This window comes from Schistocerca piceifrons, chromosome 4, assembly GCF_021461385.2.
Source record: "Schistocerca piceifrons isolate TAMUIC-IGC-003096 chromosome 4, iqSchPice1.1, whole genome shotgun sequence".
In the NCBI taxonomy this organism is placed as follows: Eukaryota; Metazoa; Arthropoda; class Insecta; order Orthoptera; family Acrididae; genus Schistocerca; species Schistocerca piceifrons.
The window spans coordinates 416,212,426-416,228,102 of NC_060141.1; the positions used below are offsets into that span (position 1 = coordinate 416,212,426).

Here is a 15,677-nt window from a genome sequence, read left to right on the forward strand (position 1 = left end):
TGTACATGAACAGAGAATGGACTTGTAGCAGAACTGAATCATGAGATCTCACACCTGATACGCGTAAATAACGTCCGACATCCACGGAATGAGCAGAGAAAGATATAAAGACTAGTAAGTGCCTTATCAGTGTTATCGCCGGCCGCAGTGGCCGAGCAATTCTAGGAGCTTCAGTCTGAAACCGCATGACCGCTACGGTCGCAGGTTCGAATCCTGCTTCGGGCATGGATGTGTGTGATGTCCGTAGGTTAGTTAGGTTTAAGTAGTTCTACGTTCTAGGAGACTGATGACCTCAGATGTTAAGTCCCATAGTGTTCAGAGCCATTTTTTTTATCAGTATTATCATAGCTTTGTGTTCATAAGTACAGAGAAAATTCCACAAGAAAAGATGTTATGAGAAAGAGAACGCGAAAGTTTAGAGTTCCGTGGACACCGATATTATCAGCAACGCCAGGCAGGACGAGGCTTAGCGGAGAATTCGAATGCGGCCCTCTTGAGGAGACCACTGCTGCAGTTTTCCTAAAAGGATTACACGAAACCGTCTCTAATTCGAGAATATAAAACATTAGGGTGTTTGAATCAGATTACTCTACGAGATGATTTACATACTGCGTTTATTTTATCATTATCTTTTCTCCTAATTTGTAAGATAATAATTAAATTTGTTGGTAATACATCGACATCATAGAAAATTGAATGATAATTTCCTTTTAGTTCATTGCATAAATACAGCAAGTTGTCACTTATGGCAACAAATTTTGCCATAACGGGTTTGGAGTGTTCGTCCATCTTCAGTTGAAACAACAATCAAGAGCGGAGTAAATCGATAGCATTTGATTATCAGAGTAGTGGTATGTTCGGCTGCCTTTCTCGTAATCCATATATCCAGATATAACACTACAAAAATAATACTATGAAATAGTACGAAAACGTGAATTCAGCAGTAGAGAAGAAATATGGATGAGAGGTTTGAAGGAGCAATTCAGGGAGTGGTAACCGTCAATAAGACGTGAATCTGATCTATTCCAGTTGTTACTGGGAGAGCGTACAAGAAGAGGAGATAACTGGATTCACAGACGCGGCAGGTTGGTATACAACATATGTAAGCAAAATAGTGTTGAACAGGTATCTTTGGATCAAAGGCGCCGCTCGTCTTGCTGAAATCTTTCGTGCAAAGTTAGAGCACCACAAAGATTATATAACACACCGTATATGTCGCGAACGGACCATGTGAGTAAGATAAGAGAGGTTAAGGTGTGTACAGAAGCACACAGATTGTTACTTTCAACTCACCCAATACGTGATTACAGTAGACCAGGATGTAACTAAAGCTGGAACGAACTATCCTTCATCAGGTACCGTTTAGTCACTTTTGGAGTATATGTATAGATGTAGCTGTAAATACACCCACAGTGGAACTATTTATTTTTCGATTATCTCTTTAAATGCTGCGATTGTATGCAGCATCTCTGACAATAGTATCCTCTCTCTTTTTTACCCTTTCAGACCTAATTTTTTTGTGGAGGAAGGAAAATTTTTATTTATGTAGTAATGCTCTTAGGTGACTTTTGAATGATATTAGGTAAAGAACTATACAAATATATGTACCCGTTTTCAAAGCATACTTTGCACACTTGACTTCGTTTTATAGATTAAAATAACTGCCGCGTGAAGTGGCTGCGCGGTTAGAGGTTCCATGTCACTAATCGTGCGGCCCCTCCCGCCGGAGGTTCGAGTCCTCCCTCGGACATGGGTGTGAGTGTTGTCCTTAGCGTTAAGTTAGTTTAAGTAGTGTGTAAGTCTAGGGAGCGATGACCTTAGGAATTCACACACATTTAAAATAACTAATTATGAAATTTTGTCTATTGTAATAAATAGTAAAATGAGCATTCAATAATTACCATGCAAAATAACAATAACGAGATTAAATTACACAGTGGAATGTACTGAACCAACCACATCGGTGTATTCTGGTGGTCGCGAGCTGCTGCGCACTGCTACACTGACTTGTTGATATTTTCATAGTGATGCCCAACAGTTGGCAACACTTTCACGTGATGGAAAGGTTGAACATCCACAAACGTCTACCTCATTTTCGACGGGAAAGACTATTTGTGTTGCAGCTAAGACAAAGTAAAAGTTAAAGTACACAATGGTAGCTAGAGGGTCTGAAAGGGTTAAAGCACATTTCATAGCTACAGACAGTGTTAGCAACTACATAGAGTTGCAAAGCAACATTCGACATGTGTTGACTCATACATTTGCTTTAGATGTGAACTGTTTGATCTGATTTCGTATGTTCGTTTGCGAATGATATTAAGTGTATGAAAAAAATGTTTACAAATATGTAGAGGTATTAAAGGAAATAAAAAAGAAACAGTTTTGTTATATGACACAAATATCACAGGTATATCGCTTCCCCCCCCCTCCCCCCCCCCCCCCTCCCCCCCTCCCCCCCCCCCCCCCTTGCGGTTCTTGAAGGGTTTGACGTAGCGTTCACAATTGTTTTCCCTCCTGCGTATGCAACACGCTGACATTGGAATCTGATTTGCAACACAACTACATCTTACTGCTGGGAAGGGTAAGTTATCGTTGCTGCTAGCAGTATACACGTCGCTAATAAATAATTACACTATTACTGTTCGTGTTATGTTGTGTTTACATGGGAGTTTCTAGCGGCGTTCACAGGTTCTTGATGGCTGGTTACATTGTTATTGAATTAGTTGACGTACCTACCAATCATGAAGAAGCGGGCTACAGTACTCGAACAGCAAGGCGTATGTATGCAATTAGTTTTTCAGGGAGGAGTTACCAAATCATGTCGCATTCTAAAGACTTGATAGCCGTCTTCGTGAAACAGGATTCCTTAAAGCCAAGGAACTGGGAAGTGGTACACCTCGTTGTATGCGAACTGCTCGGTTTGAGGAAGCTGTGTTAACACCGAACTGAGGACAACCCCAGCACCGCACATGATTAACAGCCAATGTATTAAATATCTCCAAATTCAGTGTGTGGAACGTCTTGCACGAGACGGACATGCACCCAGTCAAGTGTCAGAAGATGCAACACCTTTCAGCTGCTCATGACTTTCGCCAGTGGGTGGAATTCTGCCAGTGGTATTAGATACCAACATGTAATCATCCCTGGCTTCTAAACGTGCATTGTGTTTACTGACCAGGTTGCCTCCACAAGGGAAGGATATTCAACAGCGACAACAGCCTTGTCTAGGAGTTAGAAAATCCTAATGCAGTTCGTGTGCTCCACCACCAACAATGATTTATCATAAATGTATAGGCTAGTATTGTTAACGACCTTCTGAATGGGCCGTAGTCTCTGCCTCAGACACTCGGTGGACGAAATTACCGCATCTCTCTCCTTGAAGTACTACGGGAATGTTGGAGAACGTCCCTCTAGCTGTCAGGCAACGTCTTTTATTCAAGCGCGATGGAGTCACACCACATTTCGGCGTTGATACCAGAGAACATTTATATTATGTTTTCCCCAATTGTCAGATTGAAGAGATAGCGCGTGTACCGTGGCCACCATGTTTTCCCGATGTCACTCCCATGGATGTACTGTTGGGGGGGGGGGGGGGGGGGGGGGAAGAGGGGCCATTTTGTGCACGAGACGTCAACTGGTCCTTCAGTTTGTTATACATTCATTAGCATGCAAATGACAGTTGCGCATTATCGTTAACGAATTTTCAGCAACATCTCCAAAACAACATTCATCACCTGGCAGTTTGAATACTGTCTCTGAACATCACTAGCAGAAGGACATATAGGAAGAAAACGGCACAGCTGTCGAATCTTTAGCGCAAAAATAAATGATCCTATTTGAATACCTCTGAACAGTCTAAAATTTTGCAAATGCAGTTGTTTTTTTGCACATTATACTCTTATTAACAGTGTGTGCAGTCATAAATCTTTCGTAAAAGTCGCAGGTGAAACCATTAGCAGCGGTTATAAAGACAGATGTAGTTTTCATTTTTTAAATTATATACCTTCTATTTACTTCACATGGCCTTACATGTACAATAACGTTACTGGTTCATTGTTGGGAAGGAACTCTAAGGAGTCGATTGTAACAAACATGTCATGTTTTGACGAAGAAACCCATTTATCACACGGTAGGAAAGAAATACGGTTTTCTGAAGCACATGACATCCATCATGGACACCAGTCCTATCGGTCGCTCCCCTTCCAGAAGAACTTATGTTCCAATTGGGCATTTTGTGAACCACTGGTGTATAAAAATATGTAATCCGGGTGGTCAGTAGGTTATGTTTGCTGTCTAATTATGCTGCTGTATTTATAACTGACGTTGGTTTGAAGAAGCAAACTAACGGTTGAAATAATGTTAGACGGATCATAAAGGTGAGACACTCTTGTTTAAGACTGAAGGAGGGTGGTCTGACCTTTGCAGTGCCACACCGATCATGATACTGTAGATGGTGGTGTACCTTTTACTTCCTGCAAAAGCACTACGACGCTTTGTCTGCAGTTCACGTGGATATAACGTAACACGAAAAATATGTGTAAAAGTTAATACAAATACGAGTGCACATACTTTAGCAGATGATCCTATGAACGGTTTTGAAATTCAAAACTCTCATAACTGTACGTTCTAATCTCAGCAATTTCCTAGATACAGCTTTTTAAAAGTGTTAGAGAACTGTCAGTACATACAGCAGTAAATTAACGGATCGTACCTTGTGTTTTCTTGTCATTTTCTACCTCATAGTACGTGTTGAAGAACTGCACCGCTATCTTCAACGCATTTTTATGTTCGTTATAGATACTGCACTTCGAACATCGCTCTTTAAATTATGCCAGAGTGTATAGTGTGTAAGTATCCTAGTGGAGAACAGGCGAGCGACTTTGGAAGTAAAGCAAGAATACCATCACTATTGTCCGCCTGCTTAGTAGCGTGATGACATGCTCGCCTCCCATGTAAGCGTGCGCGTGTTCGAATCCCGGCTGGCTTAGAGATTTTCTCCGCTCAGGGACTGGGTGTCGTGTTGTCCTCATCATCATTTCATCCCCATCACCGGCGCGTAAGTCGCTTGATGTGGCGTCGAATGAAATAAGACTTGCTCTTGGCGGCCGAACTTCCCCGAACAGGGCCTCCCAAAAATGTTCAAATGTGTGTGAAATCTCATGGGACTTATCTGCTAAGGGTATCAGTCCCTAAGTTTACACACTACTTAACCTAAATTATCCCAAGGACAAACACACACACCCATGCCCGAGGGAGGACTCGAACCTCCGCCGGGACCAGCCGCACAGTCCATGACTGCAACGCCTAAGACCGCTCGGCTAATCCCGCGTGGCAGGGGCCTCCCGGCCAACGACGCCATACGCTCATTTCCATTTTTACCGCCACTATTGGTCTGATACCCAGAATGTGTTTTACTGAAGTACGGCTCGTATATAACCGCTACGTAATGTGCAGTAGCTCCCCCTGTGTAAGTCCAGACAACAGATACTGAAGGTACCGCTTAACGAAGACGCAGTGTTCGAGACAGCGTTGTCTCGCTAGCTATTGAATACAGAGCATATTTTGGGTGAAGTTTTCTCTTAATGATATCCAACACCTTCGAACAACTTTCCTCCTGGTACACCTTGTGATCTGTCTGAGGTACTGAACCTCGCACAACACATAATCTTTATGCTGGAACTTAATTATTTTTTTTTTTGCATGGGGGTGTAATTAGTAGCACATTCCATCACAGTTAGTTCATTGGAAAGAAAGAACATTATATTGCATCAGCTTCAGTTCGGTATGACAAGGAATGCTCTTCCTATTGGAGCAGATAACCACCGGCGTGCCGCAATGCTTAGTACTGGGTCCATTACTATTTCTGTATTACTTATGATAATGGTCTCGGCTCTTGTATTGAAAGAAGCAAAATAATTCCCTTTGATGATGATATAAGCATGAAATGAAGACGACTAGAGCTATCCCAACAGAGTATATTGTGATATTAAAAAAAAAAAAAAACTGGGTTTCTGAATAATGACTGTCAGGTGACATACAAACGAATAGTTCGTATAATTTTCTGTACAAGACCGGCTGCCACTTCGAATGTCAACAATACCACAATGCCGATGTATAATGGGGAGGAGGAGACATATTTAATACGGGACCTTAAAAAGAATCAGATGTGTATATTGGTAAAAACTTAAAATGAAAAATTATAGTGTCTAATATACATAAAACAACCGACATCATTTTTCTCGTGATTGCTAATTTGGCAAGTCAAATGTCAGAAAGACAGATACAATCACTAAGTACATACTGTCAGTTCCACACTCATATCAAGCAACAACAGTGTGTGTGTTTAAGTGTCCGTAAACCAACTTGCAATTAAGTGGGCACACTAGAAAATGTTCAGCGTTCTCCAAGCAACAAATGCACGTCACCATAAATGTAACGAACACCATCAGAAAAGACTTTAGGACAACAGCAAGAGGCTCTACAAAACCCAAAGGAATATTTTAACAAACACGAAAACGGGTGAACTGTCACACGTTTGCGGTGAATATCTAACGGAATAGTGCTGGCCTCTTCCACAGAAACAATCACTAACGAAACAGTCTCTGGTAGAGTAAGTCAAAACAACAGGATATTAATAACAGTAAGACGCACAAAATAGCTTAAAAGTAAGTAGATCGAACTTCTATACCGCTATTAGCTGTTACAGCTCCAGAACTGACGTAAAAATGAAAATATTGGCTGAAAATTAGGGTATTCACTTCTCTTGATTATTAAAAACCCTCTAAAGATGCCTCCCATTACCAGTGGGACATGTTTTGGTAATGAAAGCAACAAAATTTAGTGGCAAAATAAGGCTAATTAAATAAATATTCCACTCTAAGTATAAAAGAAAATTACAATCGTTAGTCACTCATATTCGAGTTTCATCGATCACGTTCATGATAGCTCTTCAAATGTGGAACTTGTAAACCGGTTCAAAAGTAATATTTTCTCCGTAAATAAACTTGGTATTTCTAATTTCCCACGTAAGGTTGTGGAACGTACAGAGGGCGCTAGCAGGAATCCAAGTCGAAGGTAAACTGTTTTCCTACAACCGTAACAAATATTAAGAAAACAATGCGCCTACAATGTTTCGCGTCTGCTTATTGAAAGAGCGGGGAGGACATATGGCGACTCCTGTAATTACAACAATTGTCGTTGGCTAACCAATGTGCTGACATTGATAGCCAGTGCTGAAGTACACATGAGACATAAACTATCCACAGAATACACTTCACACTCGGTGTTTCTTCTTCCACATACGGTGAGTTTAAGAAACACTGACGTCAAGGACAGATAATAATCTACAACACACATGAGTAAAGATGGAAACAAAGAGTGTCCTATACCTACAGCGTCAAAATTACGGGTTGTAGAGGATGCTAAAATGAAAACGTTAAGATAGGGAACTAATGGACCAACTTACACTTTACAGCAAAATTTAAATCATGGAAACTTCTAAAAGTGACGGGTGCGTGTTAGTGCATGAATACAACTGGGCACACATTTCTGCCATGTACTTTCATACGTCCCTGGCGTTTGTAGCACAATGAGACAGGCAGCCACGAACCTGTCAACAGGTTCTGCTGTGGTGTTTTTCGCGATTTCATACATGAACGACAGCGTGGAATCCCTCGGAAAAAAATGCGCACTGGAAACACGTCACAGTCCATTGTTTATTGTTTCTCAAGGTAGCTGCGCCAGAGTCGATGCAGAAACGTATACGCATTAGTCTACGAACACGTGTCTCAAGCTCACTGAAGACCTCGTAACACCTGAAGTACTCATTTCCGACTGCAGGTTTCTCCTCTCTGAATACTCACAACTTAATACATGACTGCTTTGTAAAACCGTGGTCCCTGATAGTAAAATGAAAAAACAAGACCACCTGTGTTAGTAGTTTTTTTTAATTTTGATAAATAATTTCGGTTGGGTGCAAACTAATGAGTGTTGCAAAGTGCATTTTCCCTACAAGGTGAGGATGCAATAGAAAACTACGAGAAACATACAAGTAAAGTTATAAGAAAAGTCATATGTCCAACCACGTGACAACTTGTGCAAATGTCAGCGATCTCACATAACTGGAAAAGGTCTTCATTGTAGGTTAAAAATAAAAAAGTAATCATATAAAAGATTAAAATTACATAAACATAATATGTGACATTAACGCACATAAATTGTTACGATATATGATTGCAGTTACAAGATCTGAGTGGCATGAAAGGTAATCAATAGCTCAGAAGGGAGTGAGATGAAATTGAAGCTTGTCGCAGATGTTATTCAATGCATACACCAAGCAAGTTGTAAAAGAAGAAGGCCTTCCCGAAGATGTCTGTATGGAGTGTAGTCTTGTACGGAAGTAAAACGTGGACGAGAAGCAATATCAGCAAGAAGAGAATAGAAGCATTTGAAAAGTAGTGTTATAGAAGAATACAGAATATTTGGTGGGTAGATGGGATAATTAATGAGAAAGTACTGAATCGGGCTGGTGTAGAAAAAAGAAGGTGGCACAACTTAACTAAAATAAGGGATCAGTTCGTAGGGCAAATATCCTGGGGCATGAAGGAATCGTCAGTTTAGTAATGGAAGAAAATGTGTGTGTGTGTGTGAGGGGGGGGGGGGGGGAATTGTAGGGCGAGATCAAGGGATGATTACAATAAGCAGGTTCAAATGACTGTAAGACCCGCCCACATGTTGCCAAGATTCCTTCGAGTACGCTGCAGAAGTTTGGCGGAGAAGCCCTTACACATACTTCTTACTGTCCCTCGTGGCCGTCGATATGCTTCGGATAAAGAGGTGCCCACGTGGGTACGATCATGGTTCCGTAGGCAACCGCAAACAAGTTTTCATGAATGCAGTGGCCACTTTGTCTCACAGTGAGATAAATTTATTAACAGTTATGGCCATTACTTTTGAAATAATAAAGAGTTCATTTTCTTCGTTACCACCTGTCTCGTTTTCATTTGATTTCCCCTTTATAGTTGTGCTGGAATAAGGACGTTTGCACAGGAAAGCTAAATCAAACCAGTCTCGGACTGTAGAACACAACAACAACAACAACAACAATAACAACAACGACGACGACGACAACGACGACAAGAGCAAAAATGTGCGGATGTATGGGAAATCAGTGGAAGGCGCCTACAGAAGTGCAATGTATACATTAGTCTGAGCGTCAAGCGTGACACTGTTGTGTTTTTGCTTGCTGTATGCAGCTGGCCGCTAGATCACTATCTACCCACGGCCATCTTCAATGACGAACGATTTATTTACACGGTTTCGGAATGAAAGCCACATGAAGCATCCTAGGTTTATTACAGAACACCATTGTTTTCGTAAAAATTTTAACATATCATGAAGATACTTCTTAATTTATATGAGGACGCTGACGTATGCTCATGTTGTCACGTGGATAACCGCGTAACATTCCTGACAATCTAGCATGTTCCGGAGTTAATTCGCGGATTGTTGCATAAATGTCGTTTTGCAATATTCGTTTTGGACTGGGGATGATCGTCGATTGGCCCGAAAGCGATTATCTAAATAAATAAATGAATATTCAGTTGCGTCTCCATAATTTTGGCCCTAAAGTCTTGACAAATACTGTGTAAACAGCAGTATGAATGGGAGGAAGTAACGTTGTGGGAGTGGTAACGCTAAGGTAGTGGTAAGTACCAAAAGATAAACTGAAGACAGATTATCGGTGTCACTAACTTTTTATTTACTTTCACGACTCTATTCGTGGGCTTATAGCGTCGTTCGCATGAGGATATAAGGATATAGCGGTCTGCATGTGTATTTCTTCTTCTAGACCTTCTTCTAGCTGTCACCAATCGTTTGTCTTACTTTTGACGTTGCTACAAATCACTTGTTACGATTCACTGGTTATCATTGTACAGCACTGGATCGATACAGAAAACGATAACAAAATTATTTACAAGATATTCCAGCACGAAGCACATTGCAGATCGTTATATACTCACATTTCTACAAGTGAATATCGAAACATAAAACTCAAAATAAATATTCTCTAGAGATCATAGAGGTACAAAAATATAGTGTCTTGGAAGTCAAAGGGCATTACCTGTTTGTGTTGAGAATCAAGGTTGTAAAGCTTTATGTTTGCACAACTATATGATTTCTGGAATGTACCTATTTTGTCGACATTCAGAGTAACAAATCTGTAAATAGAACAGCCTACAAGCTTGTTCTTGCTGGAAGATTATTTAAGTAGTTTTGCTATTGTTTATATATTACTGGCCAATGTGGGCCCTGTACCACACTGGATTGATAGAGGGAACACTACAGAGAAAAAGACGAGAAGCGTGGTCCATCAGAAGTTCGCATTTGTAAACACGAACATGCTACGAGAGCACTTATCCATCTTCAGTGCCAGACGCAGAGAAGAGGCGTTGAGCAGAATGGAGTGGTTTAACATTAAAACTGCGATAGCGTACGTTCCTGTATTAGTCAACTAACATATTGGTTCCTCGTGCGTATATTGCACGAAAAGATAATGGAGGTAAAATTATAAAGATAAGAGCTCACACGCGGGTTACCAGCAATCGATCTTCCCGCGATCCACTCGCGTCTGGAATAGGAAAGGGGACTGGTGACAGTAGTATATATAGCACTGTCTGCTACAGACTATAATGTTGAACACGCGATGTGGATGGTTTTGAAAAAATATTCCATAATTTGAGAGACAACAGATGGACGACAACAAGAAATGTCGAGTAAACATGGGCTCTAAAGTGCATACCTTAAGAGCTCTGAGCACAAATTCATCTTTGCTAGTGCGAAACACATCTGTTCTACTACAAGCCCTTTGCTATTATAGAAGGACCTACAGAATGCCATAAACAAACACAAACACATTATTCTAGGTGAAACATCAGAGCTTCCTTGCTATTACGTACCACCTGCATTTGTGAGTCATATCCAGAGGAGATGCTCAGCATGCAGTCAATTCACAGTGCGGCATGCTTCGGACAGAATGATTTCGGTATCACGTACACTCTGAGAACCCTCAGGTTCGTCTCTGAAGCGCGGGCAGGCACAGATGGCGCGTACCTGTGGTGATTTACAGACACCAAAGATTTAGAGTGTCCCCAAAACGAAATAACAGTGGGATTAAGATCGAGGAGCGAGCTGGCCAACGTACTGGACTCCCCGACCTATGCATTGGCCATTAAATGCTTGAGGAAATGGGCTCGTGCTCTATCAAGCATGAACTACATCAGTCAGGACTGTGAATACGGTTTACAGTAACAGCAGTTTATGGCATGTTCTATCCATGGAATGGTCCTCGTGTGTTTACTGCTTTCTTTAGGTCGTTCCATAATAACATAGAGCTTGAAGTAGCGATGATGAAGGTCTCCCAGTTCTTAAGGTGTCGATTTTAGAGGACATGTTTATTGGACATTTTTATCTTGTTTTGCTGCAAAGTGCCACTTCTTAAAATATGGAATACTTTCTTCTAATACCCTATATATGTAGACAGATGTTTATAATGAATAACGTCAGTGTCATACGATGTTAAGAAGGCACAAATAACAACAAATTTGTATACGTAAGGTGGACAGCTGGATATATCCAGGAGACGATATAAACACGCAAGTCAATGCATGCAGGATGAGAGTCTTAGGGACCGATGACCTCAGCAGTTTGATCCCTTCGGTATTCACACACCTTTGAACATTTGATGAGAGTGTAGGGGTCAAAATGCATCGTAGAGGAAGGAAAAAAGTCAATGACGCGGATAATTAAACTGGCTACATACAGAATACGAAGTAGACTTGCATACCACTGTGTGCCTCTGAGGATCAGACGTACGTTTTCGAATCGTGTCGTGGGGTGAAATGAAACCGTGACTTGGGCAGATAATTGTTTCAGTTTCCAACCGGCAGCCCTTACCGTGCTCGGCGGCCTGCAGCGCGTACTGGTAGGAGGCGTAGGGGTCGTGCGGCGAGGGCCCCGGCGCGGGCGGCGTCAGCGGCTGGTGGTCGGGCAGCGGGCTCAGCGGCGGCGGCTTCATGTAGGCGTTGCCGTCGCTCGTGGCGAACACGCCGCCCTGCATGGCCCACGCGGCGGCCACCTCGCGGTCCGAGCACGCCTGCTGCTGCTGCTGCTGCTGGTGCTGCTGCTGTTGCTGGTGCTGCTGTTGCTGCTGCTGCTGGTAGGTGAGCACGCCGCCGCCGCCCGCGCCGCCGCCCGCGTACTCGTAGCCGTAGTGCTGTGGGTAGGCGCAGGCGGCCGCGTGGTAGTCGGGCGCGGCGGCGGCGGCGGCGTCGTAGTGCGAGGTGGCGGCGGGCGAGAAGAAGCCGGCGGCGGCGGCTGCGGCCGCAGCGGCGGCGTGCGCGTGGGCGTGCGCGTGCCCGTGCTGGTGGTGATACTGCGCCGCCACCGCCACCGCCGCCGCCGACGGCTTCAGCGCCTGGCACTTGCGCCGGAAGCCGCGCGGCCGCCGCCGGAACGAGCCCTCCTCGAACATGAACTCGGACGCGGGGTCGATGGTCCAGTAGTGACCCTTGCCCTGCCGGCCCAGCCCCTTGGGCAGCTTGATGAAGCACTCGTTGAGCGACAGGTTGTGGCGCACCGAGTTCTTCCAGCCCTGGTAGGCGCCGCGGAAGAAGGGGAAACGCTGCTGCAGGAAGCTGTAGATCTCGCTGAGCGTGAGCCGTTTGGCGGGCGAGCTCTGGATGGCCATCACGATCAGCGCGATGTACGAGTAGGGGGGCTTCTCCTGCCGCCGCACGCCGGGGTTGCCCTTCTTCGCCGGCGGCTGTTGCTCCTTGTCCTGCGTCTGCTGCTGCTGCTGCTGCGTCGCCGGCTGTTGCTGCTGCTGCTGTTGCTGCTGTTGTTGCTGCTGTTGCTGTTGTTGCTGCTGCTGCTGTTGTTGTTGCTGCTGCTGCAGAGCCTCGACGTGCAGCTGCTGCTGCAGGTGGTGCGCCTGCTGCTGCTGCTGCTGCTGTTGCAGCTGCTGCTGGTGGTGGTGCGAGGTGAGCGCGGCGTGGTGGTCGAGCTCCGGGAGCGCGCCGGCGCCGGCGCCGCTGAGGATGACGCTGTGGTGCTGGTGCAGGTGCAGGTGGTGCAGGTGCTGCTGGATGTTGATGGTCTGCTGCAGCACGGACGCGTGGTGCTGCGGCTGCGGCTGTGGCGGCGGCGGAGGCTCGTGCGCGTCGGCGGCGGGCGCCGGAGCGTCCTCGCTCTTCATCATCTCGCTGGGCTGGCGAGTAAACAACTGGCGGCCGGCCGCCGGCCCTGCGCGCGCTGCCCGCGCTTTTTGTGGCGGGGGCGGACGCGGAGGCGGGCCCAGCGCCGCGGTGGGCGTGGCCTCTCTCTCCCCTCGCCGTCCCTCCGCGTCCGGCGACGCCGACGCGCGCTGCTAGCATGGCGGACGGCGACGCCGGCCGCTCGGTCTGCCGTCCGAACCGTCACTTCCTTTTCTTAGTCACTCGTCAGAATGAGGACGGGAACCACATTGATAAATAACACCTTCTCTTTTTTCGGAGCAGGCTTCTCCCCTCTGAAGCAAGCTCCTACCCCTGTCACCCGTTAAAACGTTCCAGGCTCTTATTCCGTGGACAAACGAATTTGTTCTAGAACCCCAACGTTTGTGCTTTATCTAGGGAGGAAATCTTCGGGGGAGGTTGTAGATTTTATCAATGTCCAATTAACACACTAGTTCGGTATCTATTGACGTAGAAGTTCGTTTCCTTGCGCTGCTACGTAGACGCGTGTCACATGTTTTCAAAATTCGTGATGAATTGGTTCTTGCCGGCTGCTGTCGGCTACTGTTGCTACCCTATCACCGTGGTTCACCCTCATCCAGATACCACTCAGCTTCACACCCTCCTCTTTTCGACTGATATTACTGGCGTGCTTAATTATCATTTTTTTTTAAAAAAAACTAGTTTATTGATACAACACAAGTTATTAGTACAATTGAAAACAAGTATTATGATACAAACCATTCATAAACAACAACATTTTGTTATATACAATAACCCACCACCTTATTTAATTAGTCGGTCCTTTTATCATACATAACAAACCAGCTTAATTATCTTTATCGCCACTCCACATAGCCTGTCACAATAATAGCTCGCCGGCGGGGTGGCCGAGCGGCTCTAGGCGCTACAGTCTGGAGCCGAGCGACTGCTACGGTCGCAGGTTCGAATCCTGCCTCAGGCATGGACGTCTGTGATGTCCTTAGGTTAGTTAGGTTTAAGTAGTTCTTAAGTTCTAGGGGACTGATGACCTAAGAAGTTAAGTCCCATAGTGCTCACAACCATTTGAACCAATAATAGCTCGCAGCAGTCAGGACCTGAGTCTTATCGAATCTAATCTGATTGTTCCTCAGCTTCAAAACGTCTTCTACAAAATCTCATATATGTTTTCCGTCTTCTACAGTTTCTCTTGCGTTTTTCCAGTCAGTTCTGCACCATTCTTTTTGTAGTACGCATATACGAATTTACACAGCTACATCGTATTCTCTAAATTCATTTTTTATAGGGGTTTTAAGCATCCGTGATTGACCTAAAGTGTTCTTGCATCTTTCAGGTATGTTTGTAGACTACGGCGATATTCCGTGTGGTTAGTAGTCTCTTTCATTATAATGACCGCGTAGATTATTTTGTGAGAAAGGCGAACCACAGACTCCATTTCATTACCAGATGCACCATATCCAGTAAAGAGACTACCTGATCTACCGTTCTCCGTCCTTTCTTGGAGTGTTATTGCGTGGCATTGAGCCCTTACCAGCTAGGATTCACGGAGCACCCCGAGAAAATTTCATGGAAGGACAGCTCGTTTTGTACTGTCGCAAAACGGTGCAGAGAGTGTCACGGATATGATACGTGAGTTGTATGCCAGTCATTGAAACAATGGCGTTTATCGTTGCGGTTAGAACTTCTTGCGAAATTAGGATCACCATCTTTCTCTTCCGAAAGCCAAAAATTTTGTTGGCTGCCACCTGAACAGCGAGAAGTACTCATGATGAAATATAAGAAGCCAGTTCCCGTAAGAAAAAAATTACGTGTTATTTTTCTCCCTGCCAGGAACACCTGAGATATCGCAGACGGCAGTGTATCACTAAGATCTTTATGTCGCAGCCTTCAGTCTTTTGTTGTTTCAGCGAAAGAATATTGTTTAGTCAACTACGTATTGGAAAGATATTTTAATTTTGCGTCGAAAAACTCCGGTTAGTAGATTTTCACCTTCTATCCACTAGCATTATTATAGCATCGGTCTTTTTTTCGTGGCTGATGATCTGAATCCCGGTGTAGATTAAGACTAGTGTGTGTGTGTGGTGGTGGGGGGGGGGGGGGGGGGGGAGGAGCGGGGCGTTTCGGTATGTTGGTAGTGGATAGTACATTTTTACCAATTTATTCCGAGGTTGATCAGTCTAATACTCAAATCTGAAGTAATTAAACATATAGACTCCCCGCAGCCTAATCTACAGTGCTTCGCGAAGGGCACTTAATATGTCGGTACAGTGCTTCGCGAAGGGCCCTTAATATGTCGGTACCATTTTCTCTCCTTTTCTATTCCAGCGGAAGGTATTTAATCGGAAGAACGACTGCGGTTTCATCTAGGTACAAGTTCCAATAATTATAATTTATTATTTTCCTAAT

General features: G+C 44.2%; 1 protein-coding gene across 1 annotated transcript; it reads right to left on the minus strand.

The window, feature by feature from the left end:
• Positions 1-10,856: 10,856 nt before the first annotated feature.
• Positions 10,857-13,433, minus strand: LOC124795877 (forkhead box protein F1-A-like). The gene is made up of 5 exons (XM_047259959.1): positions 13,284-13,433; positions 13,049-13,177; positions 12,470-12,904; positions 11,956-12,178; positions 10,857-10,885 (listed from the first exon to the last, which is right to left on the minus strand). The coding sequence occupies exons 1-5, from the start codon at positions 13,431-13,433 to the stop codon at positions 10,857-10,859; spliced, it is 966 nt and encodes a 321-aa protein (XP_047115915.1).
• Positions 13,434-15,677: the final 2,244 nt, after the last annotated feature.